Here is a 17,022-nt window from a genome sequence, read left to right as displayed (position 1 = left end):
GCTTTTTTGCAGGTGTTTTTTTCAGCCCAAACTGCCCCATTGTTTCCTATGGGGGAATCGTGCACGAAAGGAAATAGAGTACCCTTGCTCCATATGACCACATTCTAAGAAACCAAATGCACACAGAGCAAATGTTTATTTATATTTAGCAGCAATGGTACTTTTTGAGAGTAAAAATATTTTGTTGACAAAGGGCTTGTTATTGTCTCAAGGTACATAAATGGCTATTATTGAACCACTAGTCCTAAAGCCTGTGTACACGAGCCATTTTTTGGCAGTACATCGGTTCCACCCCTTGCTCTCTCTCTATCCCCCCCTCTTTTTTGCTATCTCTCTCCCCCTCTTTTCTGCTCTCTCTCTCCCCCTCTCTCTATTTTGCTCTCTCTCCCCCCTCTATTTTGTGCTCTCTCTCCCTCTCTCTCTATTTTGCTCTCTCTCTCCCCCCTCTCTTTTGCTCTCCCCCTCTCTTTTCCTCCCTCTCTTTTGCACTCTCTCTCCCCTTATCTTTTGCTCTCCTCCCTCTCTTTTGCACTCTCTCTCCCCCTCTCTTTTGCTCTCTCTCCCCCTCTCTTTTGCTCTCTCTCTCCCCTCTCTCTTTTGCTCTCTCTCTCCCCTCTCTCTTTTTCTCTCTCTCTCCCCCCTCTTTTTTACTCTCTACCCCTCTCTTTTGCACTCTCTCTCCCCTTATCTTTTGCTCTCCTCCCTCTCTTTTGCACTCTCTCTCCCCCTCTCTTTTGCTCTCTCTCCCCCTCTCTTTTGCTCTCTCTCTCCCCTCTCTCTTTTGCTCTCTCTCTCCCCTCTCTCTTTTTCTCTCTCTCTCCCCCCTCTTTTTTACTCTCTACCCCCTCTCTTTTGATTTCTCTCTCTCCCCTATCTTATGCTCGCTCTCCCCCTTTCTTTTGCTCACTCTCCCCTCTCTCTCCCCTCTCTTTCCCCCCTCTCTTTTGCATTCTCTCTCTTTCCTCTCTTTTGCTCTCTCTCCCCCCCCTCTCTCCCCCCTCTCTTCCCCCTCCCTTCTTTTGCACTCTCTCCCCCCTCTCTTTTGTGCTCTCCCCCTCTCTTTTGCTCTCTCTCTCCCCTTTCTCCACCTCTCTTTTGCTGTCTCTCTCCCATCTCTTTTGCTCTTCCTCTCCCCTCTCTTTTGTTTGACTCTCTCCCCTCTCTTTTGTTCTCTCTCTCCCCTCTCTTTTGCTCTCTCTCTCTTTCCCCCTCTGTTTTGCTCTCTCTATCCCCCTCTTTTGCTCTCTCTCCCCCCTTTCTTTTGCTCTTTTTTGCTGTCTCTCTCCCTCTCTTTTGCTCTCTCTCCCCTCTCTTTTGCTCTCTCTCTCGCCCCTCTCTTTTGTTCTCTCTATCCCTCCTCTTTTGCTCTCTCTCCCCTTCTATTTTGCTCTCTCTCTCTCACCCCTCTTTTTTTCTCTCTCTATCCCACCTCTTTTGCTCTCTCTATCCCCCTCTTTTGCTCTCTCTACCCCCCTCTTGTGCTCTCTCTCTACCCTTTCTTTTGCTCTCTTACCCCCCTCTCTTTTGCTGTCTCTCTCCCCCTCTCTTTTGCTTTTTCTCTCCCCCTCTCTTTTGCTCTCTCTCCCCCTCTCTTATGCTCTCTCTCCCCTTCTCTTTTGCTCTCTCTCCCCTCTCTTTTGCTCTCTCTCTTTCTCCCCCTCTCTATCCCCCTCTCTTTTGTGCGTTCTCTCTCTCCCCTCTCTTTTGAGATCTCCCCCTCTCTTTTGCTCTCTCTCCCATCTCTTTTTCTCTCTCTCTCTCCCCTTTCTCCCCCTCTTTTGATCTCTCTCTCCCCCTCTCTTTTGCTCTCTCTCTCCCCTCTCTTTTGCTCTCTCTCTACCATTCTCCCCCCTCTCTTTTGTGCTCTCTGTCTCTCTCCCCTCTTTTGAGCTCTCCCCCCTATCTTTTGCTCTTTCTCTCCCCTTTCTCCCCCCTCTCTTTTGCTGTCTCTCTCCATCTTTTTTGCTCTCTCTATCCCCCTCTTTCTTTTGCTCTCTCTATCCCCCTCTTTTGCTCTCTCTATCCCCCCTCTTTTGCTCTCTCTCTCCCCTCCTCTCTTTTGCTGTCTCTCTCCCTCTCTTTTGCTCTCTCTATCCCCCCTCTTTTGCTCTCTCTCACCCTTCTCTTTTGCTCTCTCTCCCCCCTCTATTTTGCTGTCTCTCTCCCTCTATTTTGCTCTCTCTATCCCCCTCTTTTGCTCTCTCTATCCCCCCTCTTTTGCTCTCTCTCCCCCCTCTCTTTTGCTCTCTCTCTCCCCCCCTCTATTTTGCTCTCTCTATCCCCCCTCTTGTGCTCTCTCTCCCCTTTCTTTTGCTCTCTTTCCCCCTCTCTCTTTTGCTGTCTCTCTCCCCCTCTCTTTTGCTTTTTCTCTCTCCCTCTCTTTTGCTCTCTATCCCCCTCTCATATGCTCTCTCTCTCCCCCTCTCTTTTGTTCGCTGTCTCTCCCCTCTCTTTTTCCGTCCGCCTGTCTCTCCCCTCTCTTTTTCCATCCGCACGACCCTGCCTATGTCACACCCGGCCCCGTCCAGCCACGACCACGTCACACCCGGCCCCGCCTACATAACGCCCCCCTCACACCCGGTCGGCCCCAGATGCCAGCCAGGTCAGTCTGTTGAAGAGATGCCAGATACGCTCCCTGGAGTACCGGTAAGCGCCACACTTGCGTATTTCTTTCTCAGTCTGTTGAAGGCCAGGTGTGTTTGTCCTTGCACAGTCTCTACTACGCTAGACAGCTTCGGACAAATACAGTTGGCCTTTTATATTATAGGATAGCTTAAAATAATGCATAATGCAAGAGATGCAGTTATCTAAGCAATGAGATATAGATTAAATGCATCCCAAATTGTCTGTGTGACAGGTCATCAATTATCCATCTTTACATTTTCAGAAGGTGATTTGCTTAAAGATCTCTTTTTTATGAGTAAAAAATCTGCTTGTCCTTTACTCACTAGTGAGGCTATAAAGCAAATTCAGTAACCTTATGTTTTTTTTTCAAAATGCTGCAAAATTGCCTAAACCAATTGCAGAATTCTGAACAAGATGTAGGTTACTGAATTTACTGTTTTCTTCTCTAGGGAGTAGAGCTGCAACAACTCCCTAATCGATTATGAAAATAGTTGTCAACGAATCTGATAATCGATTAATCGATTAGTTGGTTTGCAATTAGTTGGTCTGTGCACAACACCAGCTGCTTCACTCCAATGAACTCCTGCATATAGTATTGTGTTTTATGGTTATGTCCTTTGCCTAAAGGACGACGAAAGACATCTACTTTTCACTTTTTCAGTATAAGTTTACAACTACCCCTGGCTTATGTGCAACCCAGATATAATAGTCATCATTTGGATTTTTTATATTAAATTTGGTGATTTGGAACTATGCTTTTCATGATATAGTATACACTACCTTCCTATGTGAAGGATACAATGGAAGTTTTACAGAAATTGGAAAATTTAACTCTAAGTAGAGAGTCTATCTTGGTAATAGCTGATGTTGAGTCTCTATATACAAGTATTCAACACAAATTGGGGGAACATGCTATCTCTTATTTTTTGGCATCTAACCAGAGTGGTAATAAAATTCCTAATTCGTTCACAATAGAATTACTTCATTTTGTTCTAAACTACAACTATTTTACTTTCAAAGATTCCTTCTACATGCAAATACAAGGTACAGCCATGGGTGCAGCTTGTGCCCCAACATATGCTAACTTATTCCTAGGATGGCGGGAGTGTAAAACTGTTTTCACGGCAGAAAATGATATCTATACACAGCATATCCCTTTGTAAATTCGCTTTATAGATGATGTGCTGTTCATTTGGGAAGGCCCTTTGGATACTCTTAAAGAATTTATAAATATTCTGAATACTAATAACTTCAATCTGAGACTAACATATGAACATAGCCATTCTAAAGCAAATTTCCTAGATTTGGAAATGAATAAGAACGAGACAGGACAAATAGCACTAAGATGTATAAAAAAAAGCAACTGCTACTAACAGCTTACTACATCATACCAGTACCCATGCTCCCAGCCCCCTCAAAACTATTCCCAAGGGAGAGTTCATAAGATTGAGACAAAATTGTTCCAATACTTCAGAATATCGACAGGATGCAGTTAAATTATTAAATAGGTTAAAAGAAAGAGGTTACAGCAATCGATCTGTCAAACAGGCACACTCACAAGCATTAAAAATGGAACAACAAGAATTATTACAACCCCATCAAAGAAAGTCAGATAATGTCACTAGGCTGATTACTACCTTTAATCCACAAATGAAACAAGTCAGTGAGATAATCAACAATAATTGGCACATTCTACAAAATGATCCTCCCCTAGCTAGTCAAATAGGAAACAAGGTATCAATAATCTATAAAAGAGCAAAAAAAGACATGTTGGTCACCAGTCACTATATCCAACGACAAGACCATCTCCCATGTGGGACATGCAGCACATGTCCAAAAGTGATAAAATTGAAATATATACAGGACAAATATGGTAAAAAACATATGTTAACAACACATTTCTGTGTCCGTGTGACCTGTTTTATGTCGGAATGACGACAAGACAAGCCAAAACAAGAATATTAGAACACAGTAGAAACATTCGTAATGCCAAAAAAGATTTGGAAAAAGGAAAAATTATAACTAGTGTTGCCAGACATTTTTATAATATGCACAACAGTAATGACTCAATGATGAAATTTGCAGTACTACAACAAGCAACCCTAGGAATTAGAAGAGCAAACATAGAACAAACGTTATTACAAATGGAATGCAAATGGATTCATTTAATGAATTGTGCTAAACCATATGGAATGAATGACAATAACAATTACAACGTATACTTATAATCTATTATAACATAACAAAGCGATATTAAAGGCCATACTAATAGACATATGAACATAATATTAAATTATGGTTGATTTTAAGGTATATAATTTTAAAAAAATGTTTTTCACCCTTTCTTATTTTATATTTTGGTCACATTTTTATTTATCACAAGTGAACATATATTTATTCTCCACAATGGAGATTATATTATATAGTATTCTAGTTCATGTCTATTATAATGAATATGAACACCAGTAATTCAGCACACATGTACACCACATAAAGGGAAATTGTTGCATCACTAATATGTGATTCAGTATATGTTATTTTTTAGCACAATTATCATAACCTAGATATAAGACACAATAATATTCAAATATGTGACAGTCAGCGATTGAGATCACATTTTTTTTGCAGCACCTCTATATACACAAAACCATACACTGCATTATATACCGTCTTTCTAAAACAACCATATTTGTATAAGTAATGCATTGACAAGGGACCATCATTTGTTATAAGTATATAGGCAATATATAGTAATCCTTTTATTCCGTTATGCCATATCTTAGACAAAGACCTAATATCCACACAACCCATAAAGAGGCCTGTACCTTACAAGGCAGTCATACGCTGATTACGTTTTACCTTTCTCCAATCACGTATAAGATTCGTAACATGTAAACAAAGTGGATGTCTGAGGACAATGTTATGTATATAATGTGCGGATCGAGTCGAGTCATAAGTGACAATTACTATTTTGCATTTATCACTGCTGATACACTCTAAACTCTTATTAAAAAATATATTCAATAGTTGCCATTTTTAGCATAACAAATATTGAAGCAGAGTGACATCATAACACCTTTGATTGACATGTCTAAGAGCCTATCAACATAGAAGCTGGTTACCTATCAGTATTAGGGGGCATTTGCTTCCCATGTCATAAAAGAGCTCATCTTGCAGCCACGAGTACCCCTCTGTGGAAGCGTATGTGAAACACGACCGCGTCAGGGGATTTTTTGTATTTTAACTGCCCTTCAGTTGTTGTTGAACAATATTAGACATTATTGTTGAACTAGTTTAAAATTGAACAAGTTAATATAGTTTTAGCTAGAGTTTGGTACATTTTGTTTAATCTCCTAGTATACCTAGGAGTGGTAACAGCCTCAGTATAACCACTGTGTTTAGTAATAATGATATAATCAAGCTGATAATATACACGGAGAGATAGATTGGAATTACTTAAAGACACAGTATCTGTTGGTGCTGAAACATTGTATCAGCCTCCTCTCTCTAGTATTATGATCTAACTCAATACTAGTCTCAATATATAGTTGCTATTCACTTTACATATTTACACTGGGGGGTGTTTTTAAGTGAGTTTGTGTGTGAGCAACAAGCAGTTCTCAAACTTTTTTGCTCCTCTTTTTTATTTAAATTTAATTAAAAGTTATATTTAAAACATCTTTATTCAAGTATTTATAGATAGTACACAATAATCAAAATCTTTTTTTGAGCATACCCATCTCTTTATGGATTTTGCTCTTATCTTATTGAATTCAATTATTGCTTAAAGTACTACTACTTATCATAACCTATAGATTTTTCTGACAAGGTGTATAAGTAGAAGTTTATTGCATATACCAGTCCTTTCTCTCTTTTCTTAAACCACAGGTGGATTCTTTCCCCACCTTGCCATTTTTTTAAATCTACCTGGATGCAGCTTCAATGCATCCAGGGGAATTCTTTTGGCTGCGCCCGCAGGCAACATTCTCTTGGCTGTCTTGCGCTGCCAACATTCCTTTGAGGATGCATGCGCAACTGCCGACGGCGACGGACGCATTACAAACGCGATTATAGTATAGATACTTTATAAAATTGAAACCTCTAAATGTTTGCCCGTTTCAAAGCCATTAAAGACAGCCTCTTATCACATGCTTTTTTATTAGTTTTTCACAACAGGGGACTGCTAGTTCATGTGAGCCATATAGATAACATTGTGATCAAGCCCGTGGCTTGTGGCAAACACAGCACTAATTGACTAAAATGCAAGTCAATAGATAATAAATAAAGAGTCATGTGATCAGGGGTCAAAAAAGGCTTAGACACAAGGTAATCATAGAGGTGAAATGTATATTAATATAACAGTGTTGGTTATGCAAAACTGGGGAATGGGTAATAAAGGGATTATCTATCTTTTAAATAATAAAACTTCTGGTGTAGACTTCCCTTTAACCACAAACATGAAGTGTTGTTTTTTTTGCATTTCAGTTTTAACTTTTGCTTCACTACAAACTAAAATGTAAATATCTATTAATATATGACTATAAAGAAAATTCACAGCGCTGTAATGGAAAGTGGAATCTCACAGTAAGAACAATGAACAGATGTATAAATTCACATACACACTACAATCGTTGCAGTGAAAAAAAGTCAATACTTTCAAGATAAAAAATTCTAATGATGTTGTACGAGTGATATTAACCAGCTTGATGTTATAAAAAAAACATACACAACAATTCCTTGTTATGTTAATAGTCACCAATTAGCTGTCTCTACTCATGTAGCCATATACAACTGTAGACTATAGACTCCGTAGTTTTCTGTATTACGTATTCCTCCTGTTGGTAAAGAGTGTAGATATATGCAAACCCAGGTGCTTCTTGGAATAGCAACTTGTCATTGGTGTTTCCTTTACTGGATGAAAATCTATGAAGATAGAACACAAGCACAACCCAGATTTAAGGTAGTAGGTACATTTATTCAACAATATTCATGCGCATAAATATACACTTACTAGAAACAGATAAACAGGCAATGTATAATATCCAACTTAGGTTTGTTACCGTCCCCTTCTGAGATACAGTATGATCCTCTTTTTACAGTTCCTATAAAAGCTAGTAGCCACAACAGGGCTAGATAAAGTGTCCAAATCTAATTGTCCAAACACCTCTGACTCGACGTGCACCTCTGCCTACTAAGCAAATTTTGTCAAGAGTTAAGTGAGTGTGCATACTGAGTGCCGCCATATACTTGGTTTAAATACTATATATGTTAAAAACAGCCCTCTTTTCATTGGGCAATGTGTAAAGCATACTTACCCAATCATATTTGCTGGCCAATTTAGTAGCGACTACGTTATATGCTTACGTGGTGTATAGAGCATGGTTCTTGTTTATAATGATAATTCCTTCTTGCTTATGACAGATCGTAACCGGACTTATTTGATACTGGTTTGATCTTATAAAAGAATTATATATATAAACATTTTATGGTTATGATCAAATGTCTAATGGAACAACATACTGTTGGGTATAAACTAAAGAGATTTTAATGCACACAGAAGTTTTAAATTTGAAACAAAAACTTGTCAAACCAATTTATGGAGCTCAAAATAGGTCATGTCTAAACCTATGAACATCTTGTTTGCTGCAATTGTTTTTCAATAACCAAACTAGATGCACCACTTGCCTTACTTGGAGGAGCCAATCTGGGATTGAGTTTACAGACAACAAGGCTAGCTACAGTCATATCGCTAATATAAAATGCAATGTTTTGCTATTATTCTCAATAAAAGCCACTTAGGGAAAGATATGTAGTAGGATAGCCTAGTTATAAGAATAAAACAATCTACAATTGTCAGCGGTAAATTACATTAAAAGAGTGCAAAATAAATAAGGAAACTATATTGGAAAGTTGTTTTGCTATTCATAACTAAATATTTTATTCTAACCTTCAGGCTCGCCAGAAACACAAGTTATTAAGCAGCGGTCTAAAGACAGCTGCTCCATAACCTGTCCGCCTGCTCTGAGGCGGCGGACAGACATTGCCAAAAATCATCCCAATCCAATACGATCGGGTTGATTGACAGCCGATTGGCCGCAAATCTGCAGGGGGTGGCGTTGCACCAGCAGTTCACCAGAGCTGACTCTCTTTCAACTTGTAATACGCGCGCTAACCCTGCAGCAATACATTTTTACTTTGAGCGTAGTTAGCACTCATGTGATAAAGTTATTTTGTGGGCCACTTGTAATCTGGCCCAATATGCTTAAAGGGACCGTCAAGACCGGAATTTTTGTTGTTTAGAAAGATAGATAATCCCTTTATTACCCATTCCCCAGTTTTGCATAACCAATACAGTTATATTAATATACTTTTTACCTCTGTGATTACCTTATATCTCGGCATCTGCAGACTGCCCCTTATTTCATTTTTTTTTTTACAGACCTGCATTTTAGCCAATCAGTGCTCACTCCTAGGTAACTTCACGTGCGTGAGCTCAATGTTATCTATATGAAACACATGAACTAACAGCCTATAGTGGTGAAAAACTGTCAAAATGCATTCCGACCATCAAGGTTTAAGAACCACCTAGGTTTAGCTTTCACCTAAGAATACCAAGAGAACAAAGCAAAATTGGTGATAAAAGTAAATTGGAAAGTTGTTTAGAATTATATGCCCTATTTAAATCATGAAATGTTTTTTTGGACTTGACTGTCCCTTTAAATATGCATAATTAAAATATATATATATCTTTGCATTGCACTTATATTTTTATTTTACCTGTTTTTCCTGTAACTTACTGTAGAAAATTGTCGTGTTTTCAGACACCCCAGAAAGGCATTCTGTGGTAGGCAAAAACCTGACACTCTTATTTGCTGTACAGTGATTGGTTGATATACAGGTGAAACTCGAAAAATTAGAATATCGTGCAAAAGTTAATTTATTTCACTAATGCAACTTAAAAGGTGAAACTAATATATGAGATAGACTCATTACATGCAAAGCAAGACAGTTTAAGCCGTGATTTGTCATAATTGTGATGATTATGGCTTACAGCTCATGAAAACCCCAAATCCACAATCTTAGAAAATTAGAATATTGTGAAAAGGTGCAATATTCTAGGCTCAAAGTGTCCCACTCTAATCAGCTAATTAAGCCATAACACCTGCAAAGGGTTCCTGAGCCTTTAAATGGTCTCTCAGTCTGGTTCAGTAGGAATCACAATCATGGGAAAGACTGCTGACCTGACAGTTGTGCAGAAAACCATCATTGACACCCTCCATAAGGATGGAAAGCCTCAAAAGGTAATTGCAAAAGAAGTTGGATGTTCCCAAAGTGCTGTATAAAAGCACATTAATAGAAAGTAATGTGGAAGGGAAAAATGTGGAAGAAAAAGGTGCACAAGCAGCAGGGATGACCGCAGCCTGGAGAGGATTGTCAGGAAAAGGCCATTCAAAAGTGTTGGGGGCTTTCACAAGGAGTGGACTGAGGCTGGAGTCAGTGCATCAAGAGCCACCACACACAGACGGATCCTGGACATGGGCTTCAAATGTCGTATTCCTCTTGTCAAGCCACTCCTGAACAACAAACAACGTTAGAAGCGTCTTACCTGGGCTAAAGAAAAACAGACCTGGTCTGTTGCTCAGTGGTCCAAAGTCCTCTTTTCTGATGAGAGCAAATTTTGCATCTCATTTGGAAACCAAGGACCCAGACTATGGAGGAAAAATAGAGAGGCACACACTGCAAGATGCTTGAAGTCCAGTGTGAAGTTTCCACAGTCTGTGTTGATTTGGGGAGCCATGTCATCTGCTGGTGTTGGTCCACTGTGCTTCATTAAGTCCAGAGTCAACGCAGCCATCTACCAGGAGATTTTGGAGCACTTCATGCTTCCTTCCACAGACGAGCTCTATGGGGATGCTGACTTCATTTTCCAGCAGGACTTGGCACCTGCCCGCACTGCCAAAAGCACCAAAACTTGGTTCAATGACCGTGGGATTACTGTGCTTGATTGGCCAGCAAACTCGCCTGACCTGAACCCCATAGAGAAAGATGAGAGACATGAGACCGAACAATGCAGAAGAGCAGAAGGCTGGTATTGAAGCATCCTGGTCTTCCATAACATCTCAGCAGTGCCACAGGCTGATAGCTTCCATGCCACGCCGCATTGAGGCAGTAATTGCTGCAAAAGGGGCCCAAACCAAGTACTGAGTACATACAGTATGCATGCTTATACTTTTCAGAGGTCCGATATTGTTCTATGTACAATCCTTATTTTATGGATTGCATGTAATATTCTAATTTTCTGAGATTGTGGATTTGGGGTTTTCATGAGCTGTAAGCCATAATCATCACAATTATGACAAATCACGGCTTGAACTATCTTGCTTTGCATGTAATGAGTCTATCTCATATATTAGTTTCACCTTTTAATTTGTATTAGCGAAATAAATTAACTTTTGCACAATATTTAAATTTTTCGAGTTTCACCTGTATGCTAAAGCTCATTCATATCAGTCCCTACTTTATTTCAGCAAAGGAAGTAAGATAATCAGCATTCAAGGAGTTATTCAATTAGTGTGTACCAGGCCTATAAAATAATGTAAATTTAAACATTTATTTTGTATGCAAATCATTTGTAATGCAGTGAATCAATTTTCATGCATAAATAAAAAATGACTTTAATGTCCCTTTAAAAAATAAAATTCTTTAAATAGAGTTTATTTTTGTATATGAATGTTCCTTTAAGTGCTTCTTTACTAGCAATAACCAAAATAAGATGCTAAATATATACAAGCTAAGGGGATAGTTATAAATCTGTAACTCCAGCATTAATATACATAATTGAATCGCATTGTATGGTTTGATGTTTTTGTTTTTTTTTACTGTTACAACCTTTTTTGTGTGCAACATCTCTTTAAAATCTTACAGGTTATAAATGGTGAACACATACATAAAGTAAAGCTATAAGAATGTTTTAATTGATCATACGTAACTCAAATCCTAAGGTACTTGACACTGTGTGAACATTTGTATTAAAGGCTGAAGAAAGTTTTGATTTCTTTTTTTAATTTTTTTTTATTGTTTGTAAAAAAAAAATTTGGTGGGAAATTACATTTTAGATGTTCACAAGTTAAAGTCTAGGGGTGTTAAAATGTGGAATAAAATGCATTAGCCATGTCACAGTATTTATCACACAAAGGGCTAGATTGCGAGCAATAAGGGGTTTATTGTGTGTTGGAAGTAGTACGCATATAACGAGTTGAATGTAAATGCGTTCCCTCGAGCGTAATTGAATTTAACGCGTGTCTGGTTAGTGCAAATTCAGAGCTCTTACAGGGTTAACTGTTAGGCTTGAATAAAACGTTGGAGTAAATATGTATACAATACTGTTTATATATATATATATATATATATATGTTTAAATAAATTGACATAGATATTGGTGTTCATGAGTGCTTGTATTGAACACTGCATACTCCATCAAGGCATCTGTGTGATCACTACCAATTTACTAACAAATATATTTGAACATTAGAATATAGCCCACATTATACATACTTTGAATAAGATGGAACAGTAAAAAAAAATGTATACCCCATTTGCTATTTTATTTACACAAAACACATGCTTTTTACAAACAAATGGGCTCCATTTACCCAGCAACAATTGCTGCTTTGAACGCCCATCATTTCAGGTGAGCCTGAAATGTTAGTTAAGTAGCAGCGGTCTAAAAGATGACGAAATAAAACCATCCTGATCCAATCCAATTGGGATGATTGACAGCTCCTGCTAGTAGCAGATTGACTGCCGGCGAGCAGGGGGCAACATTGAATAAGTATTGCTGGCACAATGCTTGTGCAATGTTAAATGTGGACAGCATATGCAATCCGCTTGCAGTGATGTCAGGGGGACATGATTCACGGTAGCGAGTCATGTCCACTGGACATATCCACCATGAATAATTTACAAATGAACGGAACAAATATTTCGGACATTTTTTTTATGGTGCACATGTGTTATACACATATATATATAAAGTGTTTATCCCAGGTCCTTTTTAGCAGGTGCAGCACCTGGCTGATTTTAATGACCACCCTTCTAAAATTTTAGCCATTTAGCCAGTATAAAAAATGATACATTTTTAATGCACAAATTATCATTAAACATATTTATAATAAATCATGCATATTAATTTGTGCTTTGGATAGCTGAAAGGGATGTAACATTAGAAAATATCCCTATCAGTGATCAAGTGCCCTAGCAGCATGAAACGCGTCTGATGCGGAGGGTCTAGGCTCTCTCACTTTGCCTTTTTTTGTATATGCTTTATGGTGCAGTGCAAGTGCCTTTGATGTTTTTACTCTACTTAATAAATTTTGGATTTTTTATCTACTACCGTTCCGGTTTTCTTGAGTGCTGGGATTTTTGTTGTTCCTGCTGTTGTTGCGCGCCCACTCAAGGGCATTCCCGAGGCCCTCTTTGGACCAGAAGTCCCTAGTGATGCTGCATCCTCACCATTGTGTTGGCTACAAAGACACGCCATGGGAGGGATAGAGCTGGAGCATCCTACCCGTTCGCTCTTGCTCATTAGAAAATATTACACTGCCCCCACCTGGATACTTCTTAATGCCACAGGGCTACTTCAAAATGCCACCCAGCTGGCAACATTTTCTGTGGAGAACACTATTTATTTATTTGTATATATATATATATATATATATTGGTGTCCATGTATGCTTGTATTTAACACTGCATACTCCATCAACTCATCCATTTTCTCACTACTAATTTAATAACAAATTATTTATTTAGACATGGGAATATAGCACAAATTATTATGTACATACTTTGAATAAGTTCCATTTACCAAGCAACAATTGCTGCTTCAGAGGTTCATTGTTTCAAGTGATCCTAAAATGATAGTTTAGTAGCAGCGGTCTAAATGGTTGCGGAATGAAACCATCCTGATCCGATTGGGGTGATTGACAGCCTCTGCTAGTGGCCGATTGGCCGCCAGCAGGTGACATTGCATATGTATTGCTGGCACAATGCTTGTGCAATGCTAAATGTGGACAGCGTATGCTATCCACTTGCAGTGATGTCTGGAGGACATGATTCACAGTAGACATGTCCACCATGTTTAATAAATGGAGCCCATTGTCTCAGCATTTTGATCCATCATTCTAATATTTTTCACAGATGATGTTTATTAAGAATATCCTTTGTTAAGCTCTAGTTTGTTTCATAGTGTTGTGCAATTGGAAACAGTTTTGCATGACACATATTTACAACTTCAAGCTTATTGACAAGTCAAAAAATTGTTTTGCATACTTTTTCCTTTTAAATCTACATAGAGATTATTATATGTACAAAAGGCTGTTTACTTTGACAATCGATGTCATCGCAAGCACTTGATTAGATCAAGCTTAGTCATTCAGAGTTATTTTACAATTATATTCCAAATAAATGAGAAACCTTCCCTCACTGAATATTTACTTAAATTAATTCTGTTTCCCTCTGCTTTTATGTTGGCCTTCAGCTATAAGTGCTCTTTCCAATATGTTCTCAAACAAAGTCATTTACGCACACATTTTTCATTTTATGATTAAATAGAAGAGTATATTTAAAGGAAGATTTTGCGAGGGTTTAGTTGAACTAATTTCCTTCTTCTATTCTTTATAGTGAAATAAATGTTAGAACAATTTACTGAAGTTGCTGGCTTATATGAAAGATAGCACAATTAACTTGAACCTGTGGGTGGATTTCACATTTATAACAGTAATCAGCTGTACAAGAATAGTGCCTCTAGCAAATTTTATTTGAAGATGTAAACAAAGTGAACACTTTTATGGGTATATTTATCAAACACAATATTATAGTTTATTTAAAAGTGACTTACTTTGCTATTAAGTATCATGTAAATTACTTCAGGGTTTATTGTGACATTTATACTCAGAAATCCATTAGGTGTTTAAACGATTAGAAATTCAGTTGGTGCAATTAGATGCATGAAACTACTTATTACTTTCACTAGTTTTAATGTACAGTAAAATTAGAAATGTACACTACTTTATGAAAGTTATATGACAACTTGTATAACCTTTAGATGGTTAATGTAAACTCAATGAAACATATAGTCATGTTTTAATCTTAAAGGAGCACAATAGTCAAAATAAATGCATTTCAGTTTTAATTAAAATAATTTTTTCAATACAAATGCATTAACAAAACAAAAAAAAAATGTTTTTAGTAAAATATAGCACTGGTTTAGTGATAGGATCTACTGTGCGTGAACATGTGGAGCATATTTAGCAAGGGATACCATCAGTCCTCACCCATTATACAGTTCAATAAACAAAGAAACTTTTCAGGATGCATTTAGGCATACACAAATGTATAGTTTAGAATCTTTTAATGAACAACAAAAAAATGTATACTAATACAAAAGCATTTTATTATATTAGATGCATTATATGTGTACCAATACAATGCCATAATCAATAATTGTGAAAAAGTTACAATACTGAATAATTCCACTTAAATCAAATGTTCTGTACTTGTTTAAGGTGTTTATGCATCTATATATATATATGTTTGTGTGTGTGTACTATGTGTTTTATAAAAGAGAACATTTTAAAAATGTAAGCATTTAAAAATAGTAATTTGTTTACCTTATTACCTAGCTAAAAGAAGAGGATTTGATTTCAATTTGTCATTCCACAATGGCTATGGGATGTATAAGATATCAAAAGAAAACCATGCTACTGGAGAAGATTCAATTTCATACTATAATCTAATTAACTATGACTGTGAAAACACAAATGAACCTCGTAGTGAGAGAATACTCAACTCTGCATTACTAGATTTCAGCACCATAACTTTTCAGGACAGCTCCATACAAAAAGACATGGGAAAACTCAAATCTCTCAACACAGAGATAAAAAATGACCAAGGGAAGGACAAAGCCATTGGGCGGCTTTTTTCTGAAGTCAGAAGTTATGACAAGTCCACATTTTATGAAAGCCAAGATCGGAGATTGTCTCATGAAGAGAGTCGGAAACCAGAACTCACAGACTGGGAGTGGTGCAGGAGTAAATCTGAAAGAACCCCCAGACAGGTAATATCATTTGTATGGCAATTGTATTTAATGCTAACATAAAATCAGTCCAGTAATAGACACAAATATTTGTTTTCCCCACTAAATGAACACAAAAAGTGTTAAAGCTAAGCTAAGTATTATAGCTTTAACTAACTAACCATGGCAGTATTACATTATATTTAACGGACAAATACTTTAAGGGCATACTAGAATGACTGGGATATACATAATGTAATGCTAAGAATCAATTCATCTTATACTTCAGGTGAAATACAGGCAGACTAAATGGGACTTATGGTCTTGTTTGCCATTGTTTCTGTTTTTAACAGCCATCTTCGTTCACAGCACGTATCTGTAATATATACTTGAATCTATTATTTTAGCATAAATAAATATAAATAACTAGTCCTAAAGCCCGTTCACAAGGGCCATTTTTTGCAGTACAGCGTCCAGCCATGCCCACTTTCGCAGCAACAGCATGTCAGGTAAGGCCAAGTGTGTTTGTCCTTGTGCTGTCTCTACTGCGCATGACAGCTTCGGACAAACACACTTGGCCTTTTATATAATAGGATGATGTTCCAGACCTTTTACCTTGTTAAAATGCTTTTCTTTGGTCTAAATTGTATGTTTAGATTTAATTTAAAGTTAATATGAAGTTACTAATTTTATTATTTCAGACTAGGATGAACCAAGAAATAAGTGTGCTGTAGACGTAAAGTTTTAAAAATATTTTAAATATGTATGTATGTACTTAAAGGGACAGTCAAGTCCAAAACAAACTTTGGTGATCCAAATAGGGCATATTATTTAAAACAACTTTCCAATTAACTTTTATCACCAATTTTGCTTTGTGCTCATGGTATTCTTAGTTGAAAGCTAAACCTAGGAGGATCATATGCTAATTTCTTAGACCTTGAAGGCCACCTCTAATCTAAATGCATTTTGACAGTTTATCACCACTAGAGGGCGTTAGTTCATGTGTTTCTTATAGATAACATTGAGCTCATGCACATGAATTTACTGAGGAGTGAGCACTGATTGTCTGTCAAAAGAACTGAAATAAGGGGGCAGTCTGCAGAGGCTTAGATACAAGGTAATTATTTGGAAATGGGTAATTAAGGGATTAGCTATCTTTTATAACAACATAAATTCTGGTGTTAACTGTCCCTTTAAGACATTAGTTTTTTAATGGCCTAAATGACATTACATATTTCCTAAAAACATTCACTTAAAACATAATGGCCAAATTCCGTGAAGTACAAAATTATTATAAGAAAGTTATAATCAGGGTCGGCTGACAA

General features: G+C 37.4%; 1 protein-coding gene across 1 annotated transcript in view; it reads left to right on the top strand.

The window, feature by feature from the left end:
* Positions 1-17,022, top strand: part of GPR149 (G protein-coupled receptor 149) — a 233,974-nt gene that overhangs the window by 66,460 nt on the left and 150,492 nt on the right. Inside the window, exon 3 of the mRNA XM_053709016.1 lies at positions 15,306-15,739. Within this exon, the coding sequence (XP_053564991.1) occupies positions 15,306-15,739 (434 nt within the window). The remainder of the gene's footprint in view (positions 1-15,305; positions 15,740-17,022) is intronic.

This window comes from Bombina bombina, chromosome 4 (genome assembly GCF_027579735.1).
Source record: "Bombina bombina isolate aBomBom1 chromosome 4, aBomBom1.pri, whole genome shotgun sequence".
Lineage (NCBI taxonomy): Eukaryota > Metazoa > Chordata > Amphibia > Anura > Bombinatoridae > Bombina > Bombina bombina.
This window is presented reverse-complemented; position numbering and strand designations above follow the sequence as displayed.